This window comes from Mustela nivalis (assembly GCF_964662115.1).
Source record: "Mustela nivalis genome assembly, chromosome: 18".
NCBI classification, from domain to species: domain Eukaryota; kingdom Metazoa; phylum Chordata; class Mammalia; order Carnivora; family Mustelidae; genus Mustela; species Mustela nivalis.
In genome coordinates this window covers 16647442-16670053 of record NC_139037.1, presented here as the reverse complement: position 1 = coordinate 16670053, position 22612 = coordinate 16647442, and the positions used below count along the sequence as shown (strand labels likewise).

At 40.8% G+C, this 22612-nt stretch overlaps 1 protein-coding gene across 1 annotated transcript in view; it reads left to right on the top strand.

Annotated features, from left to right (window-relative positions):
• Positions 1-22612, top strand: part of TANGO6 (transport and golgi organization 6 homolog) — a 165393-nt gene that overhangs the window by 36948 nt on the left and 105833 nt on the right. The window contains exons 6-9 of the mRNA XM_082712545.1: positions 1703-1891; positions 9900-10034; positions 17818-18327; positions 21120-21177. Of these exons, the coding sequence (XP_082568671.1) occupies positions 1703-1891; positions 9900-10034; positions 17818-18327; positions 21120-21177 (892 nt within the window). The remainder of the gene's footprint in view (positions 1-1702; positions 1892-9899; positions 10035-17817; positions 18328-21119; positions 21178-22612) is intronic.

Here is a 22612-nt window from a genome sequence, read left to right as displayed (position 1 = left end):
GATGAGCAGGGAGCCTGATGCGGGGCTTGATCCCAGGACCCTGGGATCATAACCTGAGCCAAAGGCAGAGCTTTAACCCACTGAGCCACCCAGGCACCCCAATGTGAGAATTTTTAAAAAATTGTTTAAAAAACAACAAAAAAAATCAGGGTTTCCTGGATGATTTACTTGGTTAAGTGACTGACTCTTGATTTTGGCTCAGGTTGTGATTTCAGGGTCTTGGAATTGACCCCTGTGTGAGGCTCTACCCTAGGCATGCAGCCTGCTTGACATTCTCTATCTTCTTCTCCTTCTGTCCTCTCCACCCCATGCTTGTTCTCTAAGATAAATAATAAATAAAACCCTTAAAAAAAACAAAACAAAAACAAAAAAACGCAGAGGCCTTTGCTCTAAATCAAGGTTTCTGCACCTTAGTACTGTTGGCGTTTTGGAATGGGTAATTTTGGCGGGGAGGCCTGGGGTTTCCTATGCTGCCTTGTAGGATGTTTAGTAGCATCTCTGACCTCTATCACTTCCCAGTTATGACAACCAAAAATGTCCTCGGACATTGCAAACTGTCCCCGGGGAGCAGAAATTCCAAGGCACAGTTGGGAACCATTGCTCTAAACTGTGACTTACTTTGGTAAAGCATTAATTAATAAGGAGCTTAAGGTTTTCCCTTCCCAAGGAAATTTACATTGTGAAGTATAGCGGAAAAACCTACAAAACCTACAGTAATGAATTATCTATTAGTAGAGATTTAGTTTTAAATATCTTAGGGGAAAAGTTGCTGAAAGCATTTAATAGTCTCTGAAAAGGCTTTGGAAATGTTACATGGCCTGAGGTCTCAGTTAAGCAGGGCTAGTGGTAGACTAGAACCTGAAAAATACTGAGAAAGTAAGTAGTCTATCCAACTAGTTCTCTTTGTGTATGTTGCTTTTTATTGTGAAGTTTTAAGTCTTCATATATGTGATATCATAATACACATATCATTCTGCAATTTCCGTTTTTCACTCAATGCTGTTTTTGAGGTCTTTCTTTTCTTTTCTTCTCTTTTTTAAAAGATTTTATTTATTTATTTGACAGAGAGAGAGATCACAAGCAGGCAGAGAGGCAGGCAGAGAGAGAGGAGGAAGCAGGCTCCCCGCTGAGCAGAGAGCCCGATGTGGGGATGTGGGGCTCAATCCCAAGACCCTGAGATCATGACCCGAGCCGAAGGCAGCGGTTAACCCACTGAGCCACCCAGGCGCTCCTTTTGAGGTCTTTCTTGAGGTTGATGTCCATATCTAGTTTATTTATTTCAACCACTCAGATATAATAAATACAGTTTATTTATTTATTTATTCATTCTCTTATTCTGGCTATTATAAATATTGCTGCAGTGAATGCTTTGACTAGTTCTGTATACGTTTCTTTCTTTCTTTTTTTTTTTTTTTTTTTAAAGATTTTTACTTATTTATTTGACAGAGAGAGATCACAAGTGGGCAGAGAGGCAGGCAGAGAGAGAGAGAGAGGAGGAAGCAGGCTCTTTGCTGAGCAGAGAGCCCGATGTGGAGCTCCATCCCAGGACCCTGGGATCATGACCTGAGCTGAAGGCAGAGGCTTAACCCACTGAGCCACCCAGGCGCCCTCTGTATGCATTTCAAACAGAGTTTTCTCACTGTTGTTGAAGCCCTTAGTTCTACAGTCTTTCTTTCACTTTTTCTTTCCTTCATGCTAATAGGAGTTGACTCATTTGGCTGTGGAAGATGAAGCAGAGTTAAAAACAAAGCCCTTCTCCAGCAAAAGCCTCTTGGAATCAGAGGAGCACCAAGCTCTTGTGGAAGGCCAGCAGCAGAAGCTGCTGGTCCTACAGCTGTTGGCTGTTCTGTGCGAGAGGATGTCCGAGCAGATATTCACAAACATCGCTCAGGTCAGTGGCTGCCATATTCTAGATCCCAGGCTGGTAGTATTTGTCTATTTTGGTTTTTTTACATGTTTTCCAAAAAATGTTACTAAAAAAAAAAGTTCTTCAGAGATTGGCTTGAGCCAACACCTACTGGGGCCAATAGAATTGTCTGAGCCTTTTTTAAAATACGGATGCTCGGCCCACGACTTACAGAGATTCTGATTCAGCGTGTCTGCATTAGCACCTGGACATGTTTTTTTTTTTATGCCCCATGAATGATTCTAATGTATATCAAAAGTTGAACATGATTAGAATACTTAAATTTGAAAAAAAAATCACTAATGATAATACCGCTTTGAATTTTATAGATCAACCTGACCGCCTGCCTCCATAGCAGTCTGTGAACTTTGAAGATGTTTGTAAAAATCTTTGCAGGGTAGTATAACCATGTGAATCAGTGCCTGAATGTTGTTGGCTCAGGCATTATATTTCCCAGCTTTTTGAAAAATAGGAAATTAAAGGGGCGCCTGGCTGGCTCAGTCGGTAGAGCATGTGACTCTTGATCTCAGGGCCGTGAGTTTGGGCCCCCCATTGGGTGTGGGGCCTACTTAAAAAGAAAAAAAAAAATAAAAATAAAAAACCCCCAGGAAATAGAAGTAATAAAATGTAGGCAATGTAGTCACGATATTTTTACTGTTCTTACTGGAATTAGTTGTTGCTTGGCTGGTAAAGAGTCCGTTGTAAGATGGTATGATTGTCACGCGTACATGTGATCCTCCCGCTCTTTGTATCGCCCTCATTGTCATCTGCCTTTGGGTGTTGCTAAGCAGCATTTCACTATAGCTCCTGCTGAGAAAATTTGCAGCTGTCTGTCAGCTCCCACTTACCGTGCCTGTTTAATGAGAATTATGTTCATGATTTCTTTCCTGGCTTCTTATTCCTTCAGTTCACTGACCCTGTGTTACCCAGTAGGGTGTTGTTTCTCCTGTGTTTATATCCATTCCCTAAAGACTTTTTCATCCAGACCTTATGGTTTTGTCCCAACATGCTAGTTGAAGGGAAAAGGGCCTAAAAACTATATGACTTGAGCTTTTACACTTAGCTCCCTTTGCTCCTAATCAAAGAATAATGGTTTTAGGCTGATACAAAAGTGACTTGTCCTTTTAAATCATCCTCCAGCTAAGGTTAAGATCTATCGAGATGAAAAGAACCACAAAAATATAATAAATTGCATTTAGGAGTTTTACTGCTAGTGATAATTTTAGTATTTATTTGGAAATACACACACATATGGATAAGTTATAAATAATACATGTTATAAGTAATTTTGTTAATATCATTAGGAACCAAGATTTTCAGTATAAAAAAAAAGTTATGAATATAAAATCAAAGAACTTGACTAAAATTCCTATAATACTGAATTTCAGTGAGAAGTATTCATACAAACTCACAATATTTTTTTCTTTTTAAAAAATAGATATTCCCTTGCTCCTTCCACTGTCCATGCCAGGCAGCAGTGACAGTCCAGCTGCCCTAAGCATCCTTCGTGCTGGACAGTAGTTTCTAAATATCATGTCCTGCTGGAATAACACAGAACTCATTGGAGGAAAAGTTCATTCAAGGTCTAGGGCAGGTATTATACACTGAAAGCCTCAGGACATCTTGTTATGCCTAAATAAAAGGAATGTGTCCGGGACTAATGAATTCATGTCAGTAGTACCCAGGAGCCAACTGGAAAGATCTCTTGGCCACAGATAGGGCATTTTGTGCATTAAAAAGAATAATACCTGCAATGGACTGAAACACATCCAAGTTATAAAAACCTAAGCCACTGTTCCCCTTCCCCCACCCTGCAAAATCCCTTTTGGACATCACTGGAAGTTGCTAGGGCATCAACTCATTATTTTGTAAATTGATAAACGAAAGAGTAAAACATCTATCTTACCTTTTCTGTCAGCACTGTATTTCAACGTAAACAAATAGCTGGTGGAAAATTTTTCTTCATATAAGAATCATGGCTAAAACATTAAAAAAGAGACCTACGAATTTATATTTTGCAATCCCCTAATGAAATAATGAATCTAGGTGACAATGTTTGCTAAAACTGTTAGGGGTACTGTATAATGAATATAACTAGGCCAAATACATCCAAATCAACTGATCCTTCTTCCCCCCAGCATTTTATTATAAATTCTCACAAATTTGAAAGAATTTTATAGTGAATACCTATATACCTACAACCTAGATTCTATTATTAGGCTTTTATTATCTTCGCTTTATTACATATTTGTCTATGTTTCCATCTGTCTTTCCATATTTTCCCATCTGTCTATCCATTTAATTTTTGGTGGATTTCAGGGTCAGTGTAGATAACAGTGTATGTTCCCCTACATATTTTCAGCCTGGAATGATCGATCTCAACATCACCAGAACTAGACAAGCAGACGTTATGTGTCTCCTAATGTAGTGTAGTAGGAGGTACATAGCACCATTAGGGAATGTTCCTTCACCCAAAAAACAAAGAAAACCCCACAAACAAGCAAATGAAAGACAAAAAAGTCCATAAAATGTGAATCTGAATCTCAAAAAGGAAGCTCAGGGTACAGCAATGTTATGCCATGAAGAAGCAAAATCAGCCAATTTCAGAATGTGAGACATTCTACAGTGCAAATGACCCAGTTTCTTCATCAAGTAAATGGCATGAAAAAGGGGCAGGGCTTCTGTAGCTTAAAAGAGACTTAAGAGACGTATCAACCAAATGCAATGGTGAGAATTCTCATTCAAACATATCAATTGTATGAGAGGACATTTTTGCAACAGTTATGGGCCAAGTATTAGAAGGTATAAGGAATTTTTATTGAGTGTAATGATGGTATGGTAGTTATGTGGGTTTTTTTTTTTAAAGATTTTTATTTTTAAGTAATTTCTGCACCCAATTTTGGTCTTGAACTTAGAATCAAAAGATCAATAGTTGCATGCGCCACTGACTGAGCCAGCCAGGTGCCCCTGGTATTCCAGTACTTCTGTTAAAAAAAGAAAAAAATCTCCTTGTTCGAAATGTATATTGAAGTATTTATGGATAAAAGATAAAAAATTCAATAAAATGTATTGGCAGATGACGTACAAGAAGATGTAGAGAGGAATGAGCCCCTCAGTGGTCTTTTTTTTTTTTTTTTTTTTTAAGATTTTATTTATTTGACAGAGATCACAAGTAGGCAGAGAGGCAGGTAGAGAGAATGGAAAGGAAGCAGGCTCCCTGCGGAGCAGAGAGCCTGATGCGGGGCTCCATCCCAGGACCCTGAGATCATGACCTGATCCGAAGGCAGAGTCTTTAACCCACTCAGCCACCCAGGCGCCCCCCTCAGTGGTCTTGTATGGATACAGAACCCTGTACCAACAGCCTAGTTCTGTCATTCCTTTTTTTTTTTTTTAGAAATTTAATTTTATTTAGTTAGGGTTTTTTTTTTTTTTTTTTAAGATTTTATTTATTAGAGAGTGAGTGAGAGCACAAGCAGCGGGGAGGAACAGAAGGAGAGGGAGAAGCAGACTCCCCACTGAGCAGGAGTCTGATACAGGGCTTGATTCTGGGACTCCCGGATCATGACCTGAAACAGGAGGCAAACACTTAACCAGCTGAGCCACCCAGGCATACTGCCCCCGCCAACCTGATTTCTTCATTCTACAAATACGTAGTCAAGATCCAGAGAGTGTGTGCTATATACTCTTCTGGGTACCAGGGACACAGCAGTGAACAGCACACGTATCTATCCTCAGGGGATTACATTCACATGGGAGGGAGAGAGACAGTAAACAAGTAAGCAGCAGCCAGCAGTGTGTTAGGTGGTATTAAGTACTGGAGAGAAAAATCAAAGGGGACATCAAGACAGTGTGGAAGATGGAGTGGTTATGGAGAACCTCACTGAGAAAATGGCTTTTTTTTTTTTTTTTTGTAAAGAGTGAGCCGTGTGTGTGTCTGTGTGTGAGCGGTGGGGTGGGATAGGGGCAGAGGGAGAGGAGGAGAGGGGATCTTAAGCAGGCTCCGCACCCAGCGTGCAGCTCAATACGGGGCTTGCTCTCACAACCCTGACATGGAACCTGAGCTGAGATCAAGAGTCAGAAGCTTCATCTACTGAGCCACCCAGGTGCCCCAACAGAATGGCTTATGAGCGAAGATCTGGAAGCAGGCAAGGAGGGAGCCATGGAGATACCTCAGGGAAGAGCGTTCCAGCCAAGAGGGAGCATGTCTCCAGTATGGAGCGCTCAGCCAGGAGGCCAGTGTAAATGGAGTGGAGTGAGCAGCGTTTCCTTTTTTTGTCCTTTCAGAAAATTGCTACCTTTTGCACCTTTCGTTATTTGGATCTCTGCACTTGGCAGAGTAGAAGGGCTTTATGTGATTTTTTTTTCCTCATATATTAAAAGCACTTTAACATAAGTGACACATGCTTACTGTAGAAACATTAAACAACAAAGAGCATAACTTAAGTATGGACTCCTGATTGAAGATAGTATATTGAACACCTGTGTTTATTTGCTCCTTCTGGAAGCCACAGGGGCCAACAGAGCAGGAGGGGAGAGACAGCAGATAAAAGAGAATAACAACATGGAAAATAATAGCTGACCTAGCAACTCCGAAAATGGGGAGCTATGTGCCTGCGTCGGGGAGAGTCAAGCAGCAGAGCGTTATATATCAATGGAGCTGTTCACATTTTATTTTGAAAAGGAAAAACAACAACAACAAGCTACTTCTCATTGCAGAATACTGGAAGGACTGGATCAGCTAGATCAACTGAATTTAGAGCTTAAAACAGGTTGAAAGGCTCTGCAAGGTTCAGTAGACCCCTTGATTCCATCCTCAAATTTGTACAAACACCTGCCCTTCCCAGCGAAAGCCTGGGAAGAGAGAGGCTGAACTTGGGTGGCAACAGCAGGCTGAAGAGCTGGAGGGTTAGGTTCCTATCTACAGACTCGACAGGGAGGCCTCAGCCCGCGCCCACTCGACTGCCAGGATGTTGGCATCATGGTTAAACATCCCATAGGGAGAGGGTGATGATTTAGGGAATTACTGTCTGCAATGTGTTCAGAATGGTACCTGGTAAATAGTAAATGTCTAATGTTATAATTAAACACCTAAACCATTGGAAGTGGTTGCCTCCATAGAGCCACAAGTGGGATAGGGCACCGCTGGTTTTCATTATAAACTTTCAGGAATATGTGGCTTTTTAGACTATGTAACATTACAAAAATGGTTAAGTAAAAAGTAAAAGTCCCAGGGCACCTGGGTGGCTCAGTGGGTTAAGCTGCTGCCTTCGGCTCAGGTCATGATCTCCGGGTCCTGGGATAGTGTCCCCATCAGGTTCTGCTCGGCAGGGAGCCTGCTTCCCTCTCTCTCTCTCTGCCTACCTCTCTGCCTACTTGTGATCCCTCTCTGTCAAATAAATAAATAAAATCTTAAAAAAAAAAAAAGTGAAAGTCCCTCTCTCCTCTCTATAATGTATGTAAATTCTAGAGCACGCTTCAGTAACATACCTATCCTTGTGGCTAGCAGCCCCACCAGTCACAGGAAATGAGTAGTAGCCAGGAGGAGCTGTTGTCCAGATGGGTACGGTGGTTTTGCTGCTACAAGAAAAAAGCTTGGAGGAAAGGGCACATTATGGATGACAATAACAGCTGGCTATCATACACAGTTTACAGCTCCTTGGGTGTTTTGCTTTTATGTTTGTTTGTTTTTTTTTTTAAATATACATACATACAGTTTCTTTCTTTTCTTTCTTTTTTTTTTTTTTTTTAGAGATTTCATTTATTTATTTGACAGAGAGATCACAAGTAGACAGAGAGGCTGGCAGAGAGAGAGGAAGGGAAGCAGGCTCCCCAGTGAGCAGAGAGCCTGATGCAGGGCTCGATCCCAGGACCCTGAGATCATGACCTGAGCCGAAGGCAGAGGCTTAACCTGCTGAGCCACCCAGGTGCCCCAACACAGTTTCTTTCTTAACAAAAATAGGATCATACTGCTAGTTTTGCAGCATCTTATTTATTTATTTATTTATTTATTTTAGGAAGGCCTTAGAAAAAGTGGCAAGGCTAGATAGTTCTTTTCTAGCAATTTAACAATACATTTGTGCTGAAGTAGAAGATTCCTGTAATCAAGGGTGCTTTAGAAAACTCTTTGGAGGCAAAATAGGTGGCCCAAGATGATAAATGTAGCATTTTCTCTAGAAAGTCCAGTGTCCTTAACTTCAAATATCAGTAAAGTCTTAGGCTTGAGAGGGTGGTGAAAATTGCCATAACCAGCATTGTTCATTTCAGTAAGTGGAACTTTTAATAACCTTTCTAGTTTCCTGCCTTGCTCCAAAGACAAGTGGTAACAAGCCATCCTCCTGACTTTAAGCTTGCAATAAAGACTCTAGCATAGCTTGTGATTTGCCCAGAGATTTAAACATGCAAGCTTGCATGGTATTTAGAGGTTTATTATGACCTATCTCAGCTGTACCGCTTTCAAAATGATTTTTCCCTTTTGAGCCATTAATCCTGAATATGCGTGCATGTGTGCATGCTTGCACGTGTGTGTGCGTGTACGCCCGGATGTGTGTGTGTTTGCTTTTATTTAGAGGTATTTCTACTTAAGGTGGTTAACACAAGTGCCGTTAAAATGATGCTGACCAAATTAATTCCATTTAAAGCTTAGTTGTTAGCCAAATGCTATATAAAATCTTAAATAATAATCTTAATCCTTTAAAAATATCTGAAACTTCCAAAAAAATGACTCTGGATCACTTGTACAGATTGTTTGGGGACTCAGTTCTGGATAAAATTGAGCGCCTCTTCTCCCGTTCTTTGCTTACTAGAATCAGACTGTCATAACCAGGTTGGGTCAGGCGGGTCACTGAGAAGGAAGCCTCAGTATGAGAAGCAGATCTGAGGACCCTCTAAGATGGTCAGAAAGTATCAAGTCATTTTTCATTTTAATTTCCTGGCAAAATTCAATAAAAGTCAAGGATGTTGGATTAGTATATTAAAACATTTAGGAAAGTATCAGTGAGGTTTCTCCTTTATTGACTGCATGGCCTTAACAAGCTCACAGATTCTTCTCCAAAAATGAGGATGCGGGTGCCTGGCTGGTGTAGTTGGTCGAGCATGCAACTCTTGATCATGGGGTCCTGAGTTTGAGCCCCACATTGGGAGTAGAGTTTACTTAAAAAAAAAAAAAAGAGGGGGCACTTTTGTGGCTTAGTCTGTTCAGCATGTGCCTTCGGCTTAGGTCAGGATCCCAGGGTCCTGGGATCAAGCCCTGCGTCAGGCTCCCTGTCCACTGGGGATTTTGCTTCTCTCTGCCCCTCTCCTTCCACAGTTTCCCCACTTGTGCTCTCTCTCAAATAAATAAACTCTTAAAAAAAAAAAAGTGAAGGGCGCCTGGGTGGCTCAGTGGGTTAAGCCTCTGCCTTCAGCTCAGGTCATGATCCCAGAGTCCTGGGATCAAGCCCCGCATCGGGCTCTCTGCTCAGTGGGGAGCCTGCTTCCCCCACCCTCTGCCTGCCACTCTGCCTACTTGTGATCTCTGTCCATCAAATAAATAAATAAAATATTTTGGGGGCACCTGGGTGGCTCAGTGGGTTAAAGCCTCTGCCTTCGGCTCAGGTCATGGTCCTGGGATCAAGCCCCGCATCGGGCTCTCTGCTCAGTGGGGAGCCTGCTTCCTCCTCCCTCTCTCTCTGCCTGCCTCTCTGCCTACTTGTGATCTCTGTCTGTCAAATAAAATAAATAAAATCTTTAAAAATAAGTAAATAAATAAATAAAATATTTTTTTAAAAAAGTAAGGACAGGAACATTGACCTCCTAGAGTTGACACGAGACGTAGGTGATACTGGGCACTTAGAACACTGAGCACAGGACACTGAGCACCATGCCTGTTCTTGCAGGGTCTTGCCTTCATGATGTTGATGAGGAAGACGGTGAGGATGTAGACATGACATGTGAAGAGAACTTCGACATTCTTTTTCTTAGTCCTCACCAATTCTAAATTCCGTTTCTGTCTCAGGTTGTGGACTTCGTAGCAGCCACGCTACAGCGAGCGTGTGCAAGCCTGGCCCACCAGACACAGAGCACCGTGGAGTCGCAGACACTGAGCATGTCCATGGGGCTGGTGGCCGTCATGCTGGGAGGAGCGGTTCAGGTGAGTGGCAGACAGGAGCCAAGGTTGGATGGAGGGGGAAGAGAAGAGAGAAACGTGTTGCTTCCCTTCTCACCATGTGAGAAATCAGAGTGGGCGTTGCACTTAGGAGAACGAGGATAAACAAGTCAGGTTGTTTTTTTTTTTGTTTTTTTTTTTTTAAAGATTTTATTTATTTATTTGTGAGAGAGAGAGAGTGAGAACGAGCACAGGCAGACAGAGTGGAAGGCAGAGTCAGAGGGAGAAGCAGGCTCCCTGCGAAGCAAGGAGCCCGATGTGGGACTCGATCCCAGGACGCTGGGATCATGACCTGAGCCGAAGGCAGCTGCTTAACCAACTGAGCCACCCAGGCGTCCCACAAGTCAGGTTGTTAATGAGAATTCTCGCCGAAGTAGAGGACAAGAAAATTGTACCATTTCCACCTTATCACCTGCCTAGACTATCAGAAGGGCGGGACTCTCTGTGACCTGGCACAAGCCTGGTTTGAAAATATTCGGTGTTGTGCATCTCTGGAGAATAGTAGCTTCTCTGTCCCTTAATAAAGGGGCTCTCCACAGCTCAGCCCCTCTCCCTCCTGCTGTACTTGGGGGGAAACTTGTGTAAACTGCTGATTGCGTAGGACTCCACATGCAGCATGTTAAAGCCTTGTGTCCAGTGTATCTATTTTTTTTTTATGATTTATTTATTTTAGAGAGAGTGAGAGAGAGACAGCACAAGTGAGGGGGCAGAGAGAGAGAGAATCTCAGGCAGACTCCACACTGAGCGCAGAACCTGACATAGGGCTCGATCCAAGGACCCTGAGACCATGACCTGAGCCAAAACCAAGAGTCAGGCACTGAACCAGCTGTGCCACCCAGGTGCCCCAAGTGCATGTACGTTTTACATACTTAATTTATAATATTTAAATTCATTCACTCAAAAAATATTTGTTGCTTATTGCTATGTGCCTGCTGAGGGCCTGGGAATCCTGCCGTGGATGATGCAAACATGTTCCCTACCCTCATGCAGTTTATAGGCAGTGAGGAGCCAGACACTAAATGACTATTCAAAAAATATACTTAGAATTGAATGCAGTGCCTGAAAAGAGAAGAGGAGGGTACCAGGAGAACTTAACATCTAACGTAGGCTGGAAAGGTTTCACTGAGGGGGTACCAGTTTAAGCTGAGACTTGAACGGTGAGTAGGGGTTTGGGGCTGTATATGTGGTGCAAGCGGAGGCAACTCTTTCAGTCAGACAAAGGCTGGGAAGCAGGAAAGAGTTCAGTATCCTTAAATACTGGGATATAAGTGTAGCTGAACTGTAGAGACCAAGGGTCAGAGCAGTGCTGGACAAGAAGGGAGGGGGCTGTGCACGCGCACATGTGTGTGCGTGTGTGTGTTAGGAAACTGAGAAAACAGAATAAGCTTAGTGCAAGTATAATAAAATCTGACTCCAAATCAGACTGGTCATAACTCTTAGCAATGAGAGGGGAGCCCTCTGGGAATGGATTTTTTAACTTGAAAATTCAAATCTGATACTGATTTGTGATATATTAGAATTTGCCTCCTTTTAGCCTGTCCTTAAGACAAAAAAGAATTTTATTTGGACCTATTGTAAGGTGAAGCCCATTTCTTGGTTGATTTACTCAGTACTTCAGATTTATATTTTCCAAGTAGTTTGAACAAATCATTTTTAGTTCTTTTTCTCAAGTCCTATTATATCCCTGCTGTTAGAATTACCAAGGAGGGATTCACCATCGGAATAGTTTTTCTTAGGTTGTGTTGTTATTGGATTTAGTTGGCCTGACTGGTTTTTGTTTTTCTGGTTGAGTGTTAAGAATAGTTTTGTTTCCATAAGTTGAGGGTTTTTGTGCTTTTCCCTTATTTAACACTTCGAATTTTATGTCACATCCGAAAGGGAAAAGGGAACACAGATATTTCTGTTTCCCTTTCTAGAGGCCCGTTGTTGGGGGACTGGCAATATAGATTAGTCATGTTTTAAGATAGATTCACCTGACTGATACAATGTACATCCCTTACCTGGCCCTGCCCTTCCATGAGCCATCCTGACTCACTGATTACATCCTGGATTCTTCTGACTTTGCATTTAGTTAAGTGAACTTAAACACGTTACCCCTTTACTTTTGCCCTAGATCTGTTGTTTTTTTTTTTTTTTTTCCCCCTCTTTTATCCATGGATTCATAAGGGGCTTCTATAGTAATGCTGGGTTTTCTGTTTTTGTATTAGGGAAAAAAGTCATGATTCTTAATTATGTTTTCTGACAGTCACTGTCAGCCAAAGGCTTTTGCTTCAGAGTCTAGATTATATTATACCTACCTCCGATTAGAGTTCATCGTTTTAGCTAATGAAACAGAATCTAACAGCATTTAAACCTTTCTTTCCTTTCTAATTTGTGTAATTAAGCTGATTATTAGAACATAGTGTCTGGGAAGAGGAGTTAATTTGAAGAAAGCCTAGGTCTAGGATTGCTAACTAGACAAGTGTTATTCCAAACTCATTTTCTAAATTTCACACTTGGTCATCAGTAACTTTCCTGTCCCTTTAGGAAGCAGTTTCTTTCTTTCTTTCTTTTTTTTTTTTTTTTAAGATTTTATTTATTTATTTGACAGGCAGAGATTACAAGTAGACAAAGAGGCAGGCACAGGGCGGGGGTTGGAGGGTTGGGAGGGTTGGGGAAAGCAGGCTCCCTGCTGAGCAGAGAGCCCGATGTAGGGCTCTATCCCAGGACCTTGGGATCATGACCTGAGCCAAAGGCAGAGACTTTAACCCACTGAGCCACCCAGGCGCCCCAGGAAACAGTTTCTTATTGTTGTTCCAGGGTCCATCAGGTCCCCTAAAGCACTGCTGCATGGAGCTGATCTGAGCTTGAGGCTTAGGGTGGTGGGACTGGGACTTGAACCCAAATCTTGAGATCTCATACTACGTTTTCTGAGAGTATCATAGAGTGAACTCATTCAAGAAATATTTATTATGTGCCTCTCTGTCCTCATGGAGTTTACCTTCTAGTGGCTATAATTAAGCCAGTGAATTCTTAATTTAAAAAAAAAAAAAAAGATTCACCTTTCCGTATCTCATGTGTTGCTCATTATAAAACAGGCTGTACTGCATGCTGACTTAGAACCAAAACAAAAACACCACTTGTAAATAAGTTCATGACATTATAAATAAGAACTAGACATGTAAACTACTCAGCTAAATATCTGAAGAAACATAGATGATACAAAGAAATGAGAGCACAAAGAATAAACATAAGTAATTCTTGGAACTAGGAATTTTTAGGTCAGAATTTTATTCCTAGAAGAGATTCTTGGATTCTTCCAAAATCGTTGTTCTCACTGGAGCAGGACAAAGCAGGATGAGAATTTGTATGCCCCATAGGTGAACTTTGCAAAGCCTCATGTGGGACTTTTTCAGTGGACACATGCCCTCCTCTGGCTGTCAGTTGGTTCTCGTATGTTTACCTCCGCTAGCAAGCTCCCTCCCACCACTCCCGACTCTCACTCCCATCCCTACCGGTCCAACCCCCAGTTCTTTAATTTGAAAACTTGCAGAATTTCAGAACTCCCCATCTAACTGGTTCATGCCTGACACCCTGAAGGAAATCATAGACGTAGGCTGACATAGCTCTGCTCACTCCACTCCTGAAGTATTCCAGAGACTCTGGAAGAAACACAGCCAGATAAAGGAAATCTGTCACTCGCTTGAGGGCTTCAGGCCTCAGGGCCTTCTATACAGAATTCTGAAGTCTGGATATGAGATCTGTGCTGAGAAGCAGTGACAAGACTAGAAATGAAGGCTATATGGTTAATTCTCAATGTTGATATGGTCCTCGGTGACTCTTGAAAAATAATAATTACTCAGTGGTTCCATTTTCTCATCTATCAATTAAATGAATATTACTTTATACCTCAAAAATTTTTTGAACATTTATGAACAAAATAGTTGGCACCTGTAGTCTTGGGATCTCCCTGATTATTCTCATAGTGGGAAATCTGTAGAATTGTGAAGCTGAAAGAATGCACAACTTTAATCTTAAGCCTTTTAAACTACTGGATTGAGAATCCATCTACTTGCCTATGATGATTAGAGAAGTTACCCAATTGAGTAAGAGGAATCCCACAATGACTAAGAAGTTTGAAAATTGGAAGAGAAGATGATTGGGTTTTTTATTATTAGACTATTTTTTAGAGCAGCTTTGGATGCACAGCAAAATTGAGCAGGAGGTACGACTTCCCACATACCTCCTGCCCCACAGAGCACAGCCTCCCCCGCTAGCAACATTCTGCACAGGAGTGGTACATTTATTACTATCAATGATTCTACTTTGACACGTCGTTATCACTCACAGTCTATAGTTTACATTATCGTTCACTCTTGGTATTGTGGGTTTTGACCAATGGATAATGACATGTGTTTATCATTATAATATCATTCATAACAGTTTCATTGCCCTTAAAATTCTTTGTGCTCTGCCGATTCATCTCTCCCATCAAACCCTTGGCAACCACTGATTTTATTGTTTCCATAGTTTTGTCTTTTCCAGAATGTAGCTCAGCTGAGATCACATACTATGTAGCCTTCCCATACTAGCTGCTTTCACTTAGTAATATGCATTTAAGGTTCGTCCATGTCTTTCAGGTTTGATAGCTCATTTGTTTTTAGTGCTGAATAATATTCCATGGTCTGGATGTACCACAATCTATTTATCCCTTCACCTACTAAAGGACATCTTGGTTGCCTCCAAGTTTTGGCAATTATGAATAAAGCTGCTATAAACATCTATGTGCAGGTTTTTGTATGGACATAAGTTTTCAAGTCATTTGGGTGAATACCAAGGAGCTCAGTTGCTGGAGCATATGGCGAGAGTATGTTTAGTTTTGTAAGAAACTGCCAAACTGTCTTGCAAAAGTGGCTGTACCATTTTGCGTTTCCACCAACAATGAATGAGAACTCCTCTTGCTTCACATCCTCACCAGCATGTGGTGTTGTCAGTGTTTTGGATTTTAGTCATTTTAAGAGGTGTGTAATGGGATCTTGGTTTAATTTGCGATTCTCTGCTGACCTGCGATGTTGAGCCTCTCTTAGTGTCCTGTATATCTAATGTGTCTTCTTTGGTGAGGAGTCTCTTCAGGTCTTTTGCTCACTTGTAAATTGGGTTGTTTGTTTTCTTATTGTTGAGTTTTAAGAGTTCTTTGTGTATTTTGGATAACCATCCTTTATCAGATACGTCTTTTGCAAATATTTCCTCTTAGTCCGTAAGTCTTTCTCTTGACATTGTCTTTTGCAGAGTAAAAGCTTAAAATTTTTAAAATTTTAATAAAATCTAGTTTATCAGTTATTTCTTTCATGGATTTTTTTCTTTGATATTTTTTCTAAAAAAGTCAGTGCCATACTCGAAGTCATCTAGATTTTCTCTTACGTTATCTTGCAAGAATTTTATAGTTTTGCATTTTACATTTAAGTCTGTGATCCATTTTGAGCTAATTTTTGTGATAGTGTAAAGTCTGTGTCTAAATTCATTTCTTGGCAGCTCTTTCTGCCTACGGATCTTGTCCCTGTGCTATAATAAAAACACCTTCTTGCACTGAAAAAAAAATTCATTTTTTTTGCACATGAATGTCTAGTTGTTCAAGCACCACTTATTGAAAAGTCTGCCTTTTCTCCCTGTTGTTAACTTTGTTCTTTTCTTAGTACTATGCTGGAATCACTGAATTGCACACATGAAACTAATGTAACATCGTGTGTCAATTGTACTTCAGTTAAAAAAACTTAAAAGATCAATTGACTATATATAGGTTTCTTTCTAAATTCTCTATTTTGTTCCATTGGTCTATTTGTCTTTTTTTTTTTAAAGAATAAATTACTGTATACAGTTGAGATAAAAAGAGGCTATGCATTATAGCTTTAAGTAGATACTCCCATTTCAGATGCTTAAAGAAAAAACAAATGTCTATGACTACTATCTATTACTAAAATATCTTTCCCAGTTCCACAGATTCCTGATGAAATTGGTCCTTTTCTTAGATAACATATATTTTTATTCTGGACATGCATATTCTCTTCTTCCTTTAAGATAGGGTAATATTGGAATGGTCAGTTGTCGTACACTTAAAAATAGGTTAACATATGTTGCAAAGCTAGAAATTTTACTGTCTGTCCATTTTGCATAGTTCCTAATTATTTATTTATTTATTTATTTTTATTTTTTTTTTTTAAAGATTTTATTTATTTATTTGACAGACAGAGATCACAAGTAGGCAGAGAGGCAGGCTGAAAGAGAGAGAGAGGAAGAAGCAGGCTCCCTGCCCAGCAGAAAGCCCGATGTGGGACTCGATCCCAGGATCCTGGGATCATGACCTGAGCTGAAGGCAGCGGCTTAACCCACTGAGCCACCCAGGCGCCCAGTTCCTAATTATTTAAACAAAGAAATCTGAGGGACGCGTATGGTGAAATTCTCCAGGTACAAGCCTGGTTTTCATTTACTTGGAAGGGAGGTGGTGGGGGAAATAAACAGTTACAGTTCTGTGCATGTAGAGTTTAAATGAGAACATTATATAGGTCTCACAAAGATGGTTGGTTGGTTGGTTGGATAATGAAACGAGGGAGTGAGTAAGTAATGAATAATTTCACCTTGTTCTAAAAAGGATTTAAGATCTGCAGGGTTTTCAGATATCAGGGACTAATGAAGCCTCATATGATAATATTCCTAGTGTTTTCAAACAGAAAAGGATTATCATTGATTCTTGTTTCTCTACTGACTGCACATGTACTTTTCCTAGTAAGGCATATGGCATTATAGCACAGAGCTTCTGGAGAGAATAAAACCTTACGTAATTTCACTCTCATTTCCTGGGAGAAATTCCCTCTTGCTAGTTACTGTCCCAATCCCTTCCAGACGTATGATGTCCTTGAGTGCTGACCAGCTACTTTAGAAAATGTTGTTAAGAGCTGTTTTATTTATTCAATTGCGACTGTATAGGGGATTAGGTAAGGGTGCAGACTCTGGAGCCAGACTTAATGAATTCATATCTTACCATCTTCCAGTTGTGTGAGCTCAGACATGTTACTTAACTCTTCTGTGTCTCAGTTTCCCCCATTTATATAATGTAGATAGTAATTATAGCTAGGTCATAGGGATATGAATATGTGTGGGTTTTTTTGTTTATCATATTTTGTCTTAAAACATTTACATAGCAGTATATGTTGGACACTAATAGTGCTAATATTAATTTGCCTTTTTATAGTAAAAGGTACATAAAAGTGGAAAAAAACAATAGTATGAGAAAAAAGTTAATAAAAGTCAAAATATAATAATCTAGAAAAGAATTTCACCATCTGACTGGGTATTACAATCTGATACGGTAAGAATAGCTGTACTAGATAAGTGTGTACAAAGGATGTAAACAAGCTGTTCACAGAAAAAGAAATCCAAGCAGCTAATAAACATGAAAGGATGCTTAACAGCCCTGGTAGGTAGTCTGGCTAACGAAAATTAAAACCATAAGCTAACCATGTTTTTCCCACCAGGTTGTAAAAATTAAGTGTAATCATATTCATCACTGGTGTATTTTTAACTCAGAAAAGTACCTGCTCAGGGTATGTATTTAGTAAGTATTAGCTGTGTTTATTCAGCCATAGTTGCCGAGAGCTAGACTATGCTGATCACACCACGAATAAGATATGCTCCCTGCCCCTCTAACTCAGAATATCTGTTTCCCTGTGCTCACGCATTGTTAACATCTGTTATATTAATTTCGGTTTGGCATTTTTTTCATTTCATCTTATAGTTGAAGTCCAGTGATTTTGCTGTCCTGAAGCAGTTGCTGCCTTTGTTGGAGAAGGTCTCCAAGGTATACCCAGACCCTGTCATCCAGGAGCTCGCCATCGATCTCCGTATCACCATCTCTACCCATGGGGCCTTTTCCACTGAGGCTGTCAGTGTGGCTGCCCAGAGTACCCTGAACAAAAAGGATCCAGAAGGGAAGATAGAAGAGCAGCAACAAACCAGTCATGAAAGTTACAACGATGAGTCTCACCGCAAACAACAGCAAGGCCATGAGAAATCCAAACAAACGGGCCTGAAATCTAGTGCTCCACTCATTCCTCAGGAGGTCAGTGAGCCCAGAGCCACTACAAACCAGAAATCTGGAAGTGTAACCACAGACCAGCTCCAGGAGGTTCTTTTATCAGCTTATGATCCTCAGATTCCAACCCGGGCTGCTGCTCTGCGAACTCTTTCCTGCTGGATAGAGCAGAGAGAAGCAAAAGCCCTTGAGATGCAAGAGAAGCTTCTCAAGGTGAGTAGAACACAGGGGCAAAACACACGCACACAGAGTGGGGCAGCTTTCCAGGAGCCTTGACTGTATATCAAGCACTGCCCTGGACTACCTTGAGGGAAGTTATAATTGTTCTGATGAGTTAAGACTTAGACACAAGGAAGACTTAGATAACCACCTGAGACCACTCAGTTGAACATGAACAGGGAAGAAAAGGGGATGGAACATCATGACCATATTTCCAAGAAGCCACCTGCTTGTTTGTTTTTTTATTAAAAAAAGATTTTTATTTATTTATTTGACGGGGAATGAGAGAGAGAGAACACACAGAGGGGGAGTGAGAGGGAGAAGCAACTCTCTGCTGAACAGGGAGCTCGACGCTGGGCTCCATCCCAGGACCCTGAGATCATGACCTGAGCCAAAGGCAGATGCTTAACTGACTGAGCCACCCAGGCGCCCCTGTTTGTTCTGGGCCCCTTTTAAGAGGAGACTCATACAGAACTGGGCCTTCCCTTTCCCCCAAGCCTCCCTGCCTTCTCCCTCCATCACGGGGAAGAAGCTAATCTTTACATGGAAGATGTATGTGGGAGAAAATGTGTGTTGAGCTGAGGATCTTTTCCCTTTTGAGGGAGTTTGCCTGACCTTAATATGGGTTAGAGATTAAGAGCAAAGTGGCTGGGGGCACCTGAGTGGTTCAATCATGAAGCGTCTGCCTTCTGCTCAGGTCATGATCCCAGGGTCTTGACATGGAGCCCTGCATCAGGCTTCCTGCTCAGCAGGGAGTCTGCTTCTCCCTCTCCCACTCCCTCTGCTTGTGTTCCCTCTTGCTGTCTCTCTCTCTATCAAATAAATAAATAAAATCTTAGGGGGGGGGGAGAGCAAGGTCTAGAGACTACTGATCAAATCCCAGATGAGTTTCTTGGACAAGTCATTTAAATTTTCTGAGCCTCAATTTCTACATCTGTAAAGTGAGGGTAATAACAATAGGACAATAGGACCCACGTTATGGCTCCGTCGGTACAGTATACAACTTTTGATCATGGGGTTGTGAGTTTGAACCCCGTATTAGGTGTAAAGATAACTTAAAAACAAAATCTTAAAAAAAAGAAGGATTTAAAATAAAATAGTCCATGTGCGGGCCGCTGGCTGGCTCAGTTGGTAGAGCAGGCAACTCTTGATCTCGGGGTTTTAAGGTTGAGCCCCACGTTAGGCATAGAACTTACTTAAAATAAATTAAAAAATAAAAATAAAAATAAAGTAAGAGACTTTAGAGGGAATGAATGCAGCCCTGCTGACACCATGGAGAAGAAAAAACAGTCTGTGTAAAGCACTAGTTCTAGTGATCAGCATATAATGAGGATCCGGTAATGGTTCAGTCATTATCATTATTATTATCATCTCTTTCGTACACTTTAGCTATTAGATGAAGAGTTATAATTCTGATTGAAAACATTTATCTTTACTCACTAAAGTATTAGAACCAATAGTATAATAATAATAACTGCTGTTGGGGGCACTGGGTGGCACACAGTTAAGTGTCTGACTCTTGGTTTCAGCTCAGGTCATGATCTCAGCGTCGTGGGATAGAGCCCCGCATCCAGCTCTGTGCTCAGTGCAGAGTCTGCTTGAGTTTCTCTATCCCTTTCCCTTTTCCCTTCCCTGCCTCAAATAACTTAATAGTAATAATAATAACAGCTGCTGTTTATTATTAGATCGTGTATCTTTTAGATATTATCTCCAGTCCTCATAACAGCTGCAATATTAGTATTATCCCCATTTTATAGATGAGCAAACCAAGGCCCAGAAATGTGCCAAGGATCTGCTGCCTTTGAAATATTGCTGAAAACATCAAAGTATATATCTCCTTTGAGCAGTCATCAAAAATATCCTCTTTATTCCTGTGGTCACTACCCTGGATTAAACTTCCTTCACTTACCTGGTCCCACCCCTTCCAACCTGGCCCTCTTTCTAGTTTCACTAATGTAGGCTCTCCCTAACATGCTGCGGATGTGGAGACTAGCAGCATCAACTTGCTATCAAGAATCACTATGCCAGCAAAGGATGCCTCACTGTAAATGAAACAGATACCCCTTCCTCCCCCAGATACCAAGCAGGAGGCCCTTGAGTACATGGCCACCATCTTTCTCTGGCACTCATATTAGGGCCTAAACCTAACATGTCGCTATCATATTTTCTAGATAAGCGGTACCTTCCGTAATTGACACACCCTGGTGTGTTCCTAAACTGTGAGATAATCTTTGGAAAATAATATGTACCTAAGGTCAATTGAAGTACCGAAATTTGCAAAGGTTTAAAAAAATAAATTAGAACACATTCTTACTCCAATAACATCTGTCTGTCACTTGTATTCCCATAAGCTTTCTGAGTGCAAGATAAAAGGATCAAATTATAGCAAATATGCCATCGATTGGACCTAACTCCAAACATGGCATCTTGTGTGTCATGACTTGTAATGTATCTTAACACAGATGAGAATGTTGTCTACCATGGGCAGTTAGTGGAGAAGATGTTGAGGATTTTTTCTTCCAGATTTTGGTTTCCATGCCTACATCTGGTATATACTTAGCCACTTCAGGAAGTACCTCCCCCAAACGTGCCACCCTTCTTTAGCTATTATAAAAATGGGACTTCAACCATATATGCTGTTTTCCCTGTAAGATTGTGAAGTCAGACCAATGTCTAGCTAAGACAAACAAGAAGAAAAGCATTTATTCTTTTGAGGATGCTCTAAGGGGTCTCATATCTTGCTTGCTCTTTGTGAATCATATCACTACTCTCTTTTGTGGTTCCAGATATTCTTGGAGAACTTGGAGCATGAAGACACCTTTGTATATTTGTCTGCTATTCAGGGTAAGTTAGTCCTGGTTAAAGGACTTGGAGTCTGTGGACCAAATATTGTAGCATGTATGTTTGCACAAAATCTCTAAAGTCGTGGAACCACAAGGTCATTTTGCCATCTTCCTGCCCCCTAGCTATTTAAGTCATAATAATAATATTCCTGGATGGTTCCCTAAGGGTTCTCATAGAATTTCAGTGATAATGATGAGGAGGTCTTCATTATTCTTTTTTTTTTTTTTAAGATTTTATTTATTTATTTGACAGACAGAGATCACAAATAGGCAGAGAGGCAGGCAGAGAGAAAGGGGGAAACAGGCTCCGTGCCGAGCAGAGAACCTGCTGCGGGGTTCGACCCCAGGACCCTGAGATCATGACCTGAGCCAAAGGCAGAGGCTCAACCCACTGAGCCACCCAGGCACCCCATTCATTATTCTTTAGATTAAAGTACATTTCTTCCCATTCAAGGAGGTAAAAAATGGCTCACACATGAATTCTCATTACCTTAACCTTTTATGTACTTGACTACTGCTAGAATGCATCCTTGCTTTCTCTTTAAACTAAAAGAATCTCATAGTGGGGGCACCTGGTTGGCTCAGTTGGTCACGTGTCTGCCTTCGGCTCAGGTCATGATCCCTGAGTCCTAGGATAGAGCCCCACATTTGGCTCCCTGCTCAGCAGGAGCCTGCTTCTCCCTGTCCCACTGCCTGCTGCTCCCCTTGCTTTTGCTCTTTCTGTCAAATAAGTAAGTAAAATCTTAAAAAAATAATAATAATAAAAAAATAAAGGCTCATAAAAGAATCTCATAGTATATAGGATTTTTTCATCAAAATGTTTTTTGCAATAATTGTATTTCTCTTTTGTGATTCTTTTTTTCCCCATCTCCATTAATTTGTGGATTCCAAATATTTTTTTGAAGATTTTATTTATTTATTTTGAGAGAGAGAGAGAGCATGAATGAGCCAAAAGGTGGAAACAACACAGATACCCATCAACTGATGAATGGGGAAACAAACTGTACTTTATCCATACAGTGTAATGTTATTCAGTCCTTACAAAAAGGAAATACTGAAACACAGTATGGAAGGGATGAACCTTGAAAAACATCGTAAGTGGAAGAAGCCAGTCACCGAAGACCACATATTATACCATTCCTTTATAAGAAACATGCAAAATAGGGAAATTATAAGAAATTATAAAGAAATATGCACAATAGGGAAATCTTTTTTTCCAGAATAGGGAAAGTTATAGAGACAGAAACTAAATAAGTAGTTGCCTAGGGCTGGTGGGAAAGGGGAGAGCATTGGGAGGTAATAGCTGAAGGGTAAGGCTTGGTTTTTGGGGTGATGAAAACGTTCTGAAATTGACAGTGAGGATTATTGCACAACTCTGTCAGTATTGTAGGAACCATTGAATTGTATACTTTAAATTGGCAAATATTATGATATGT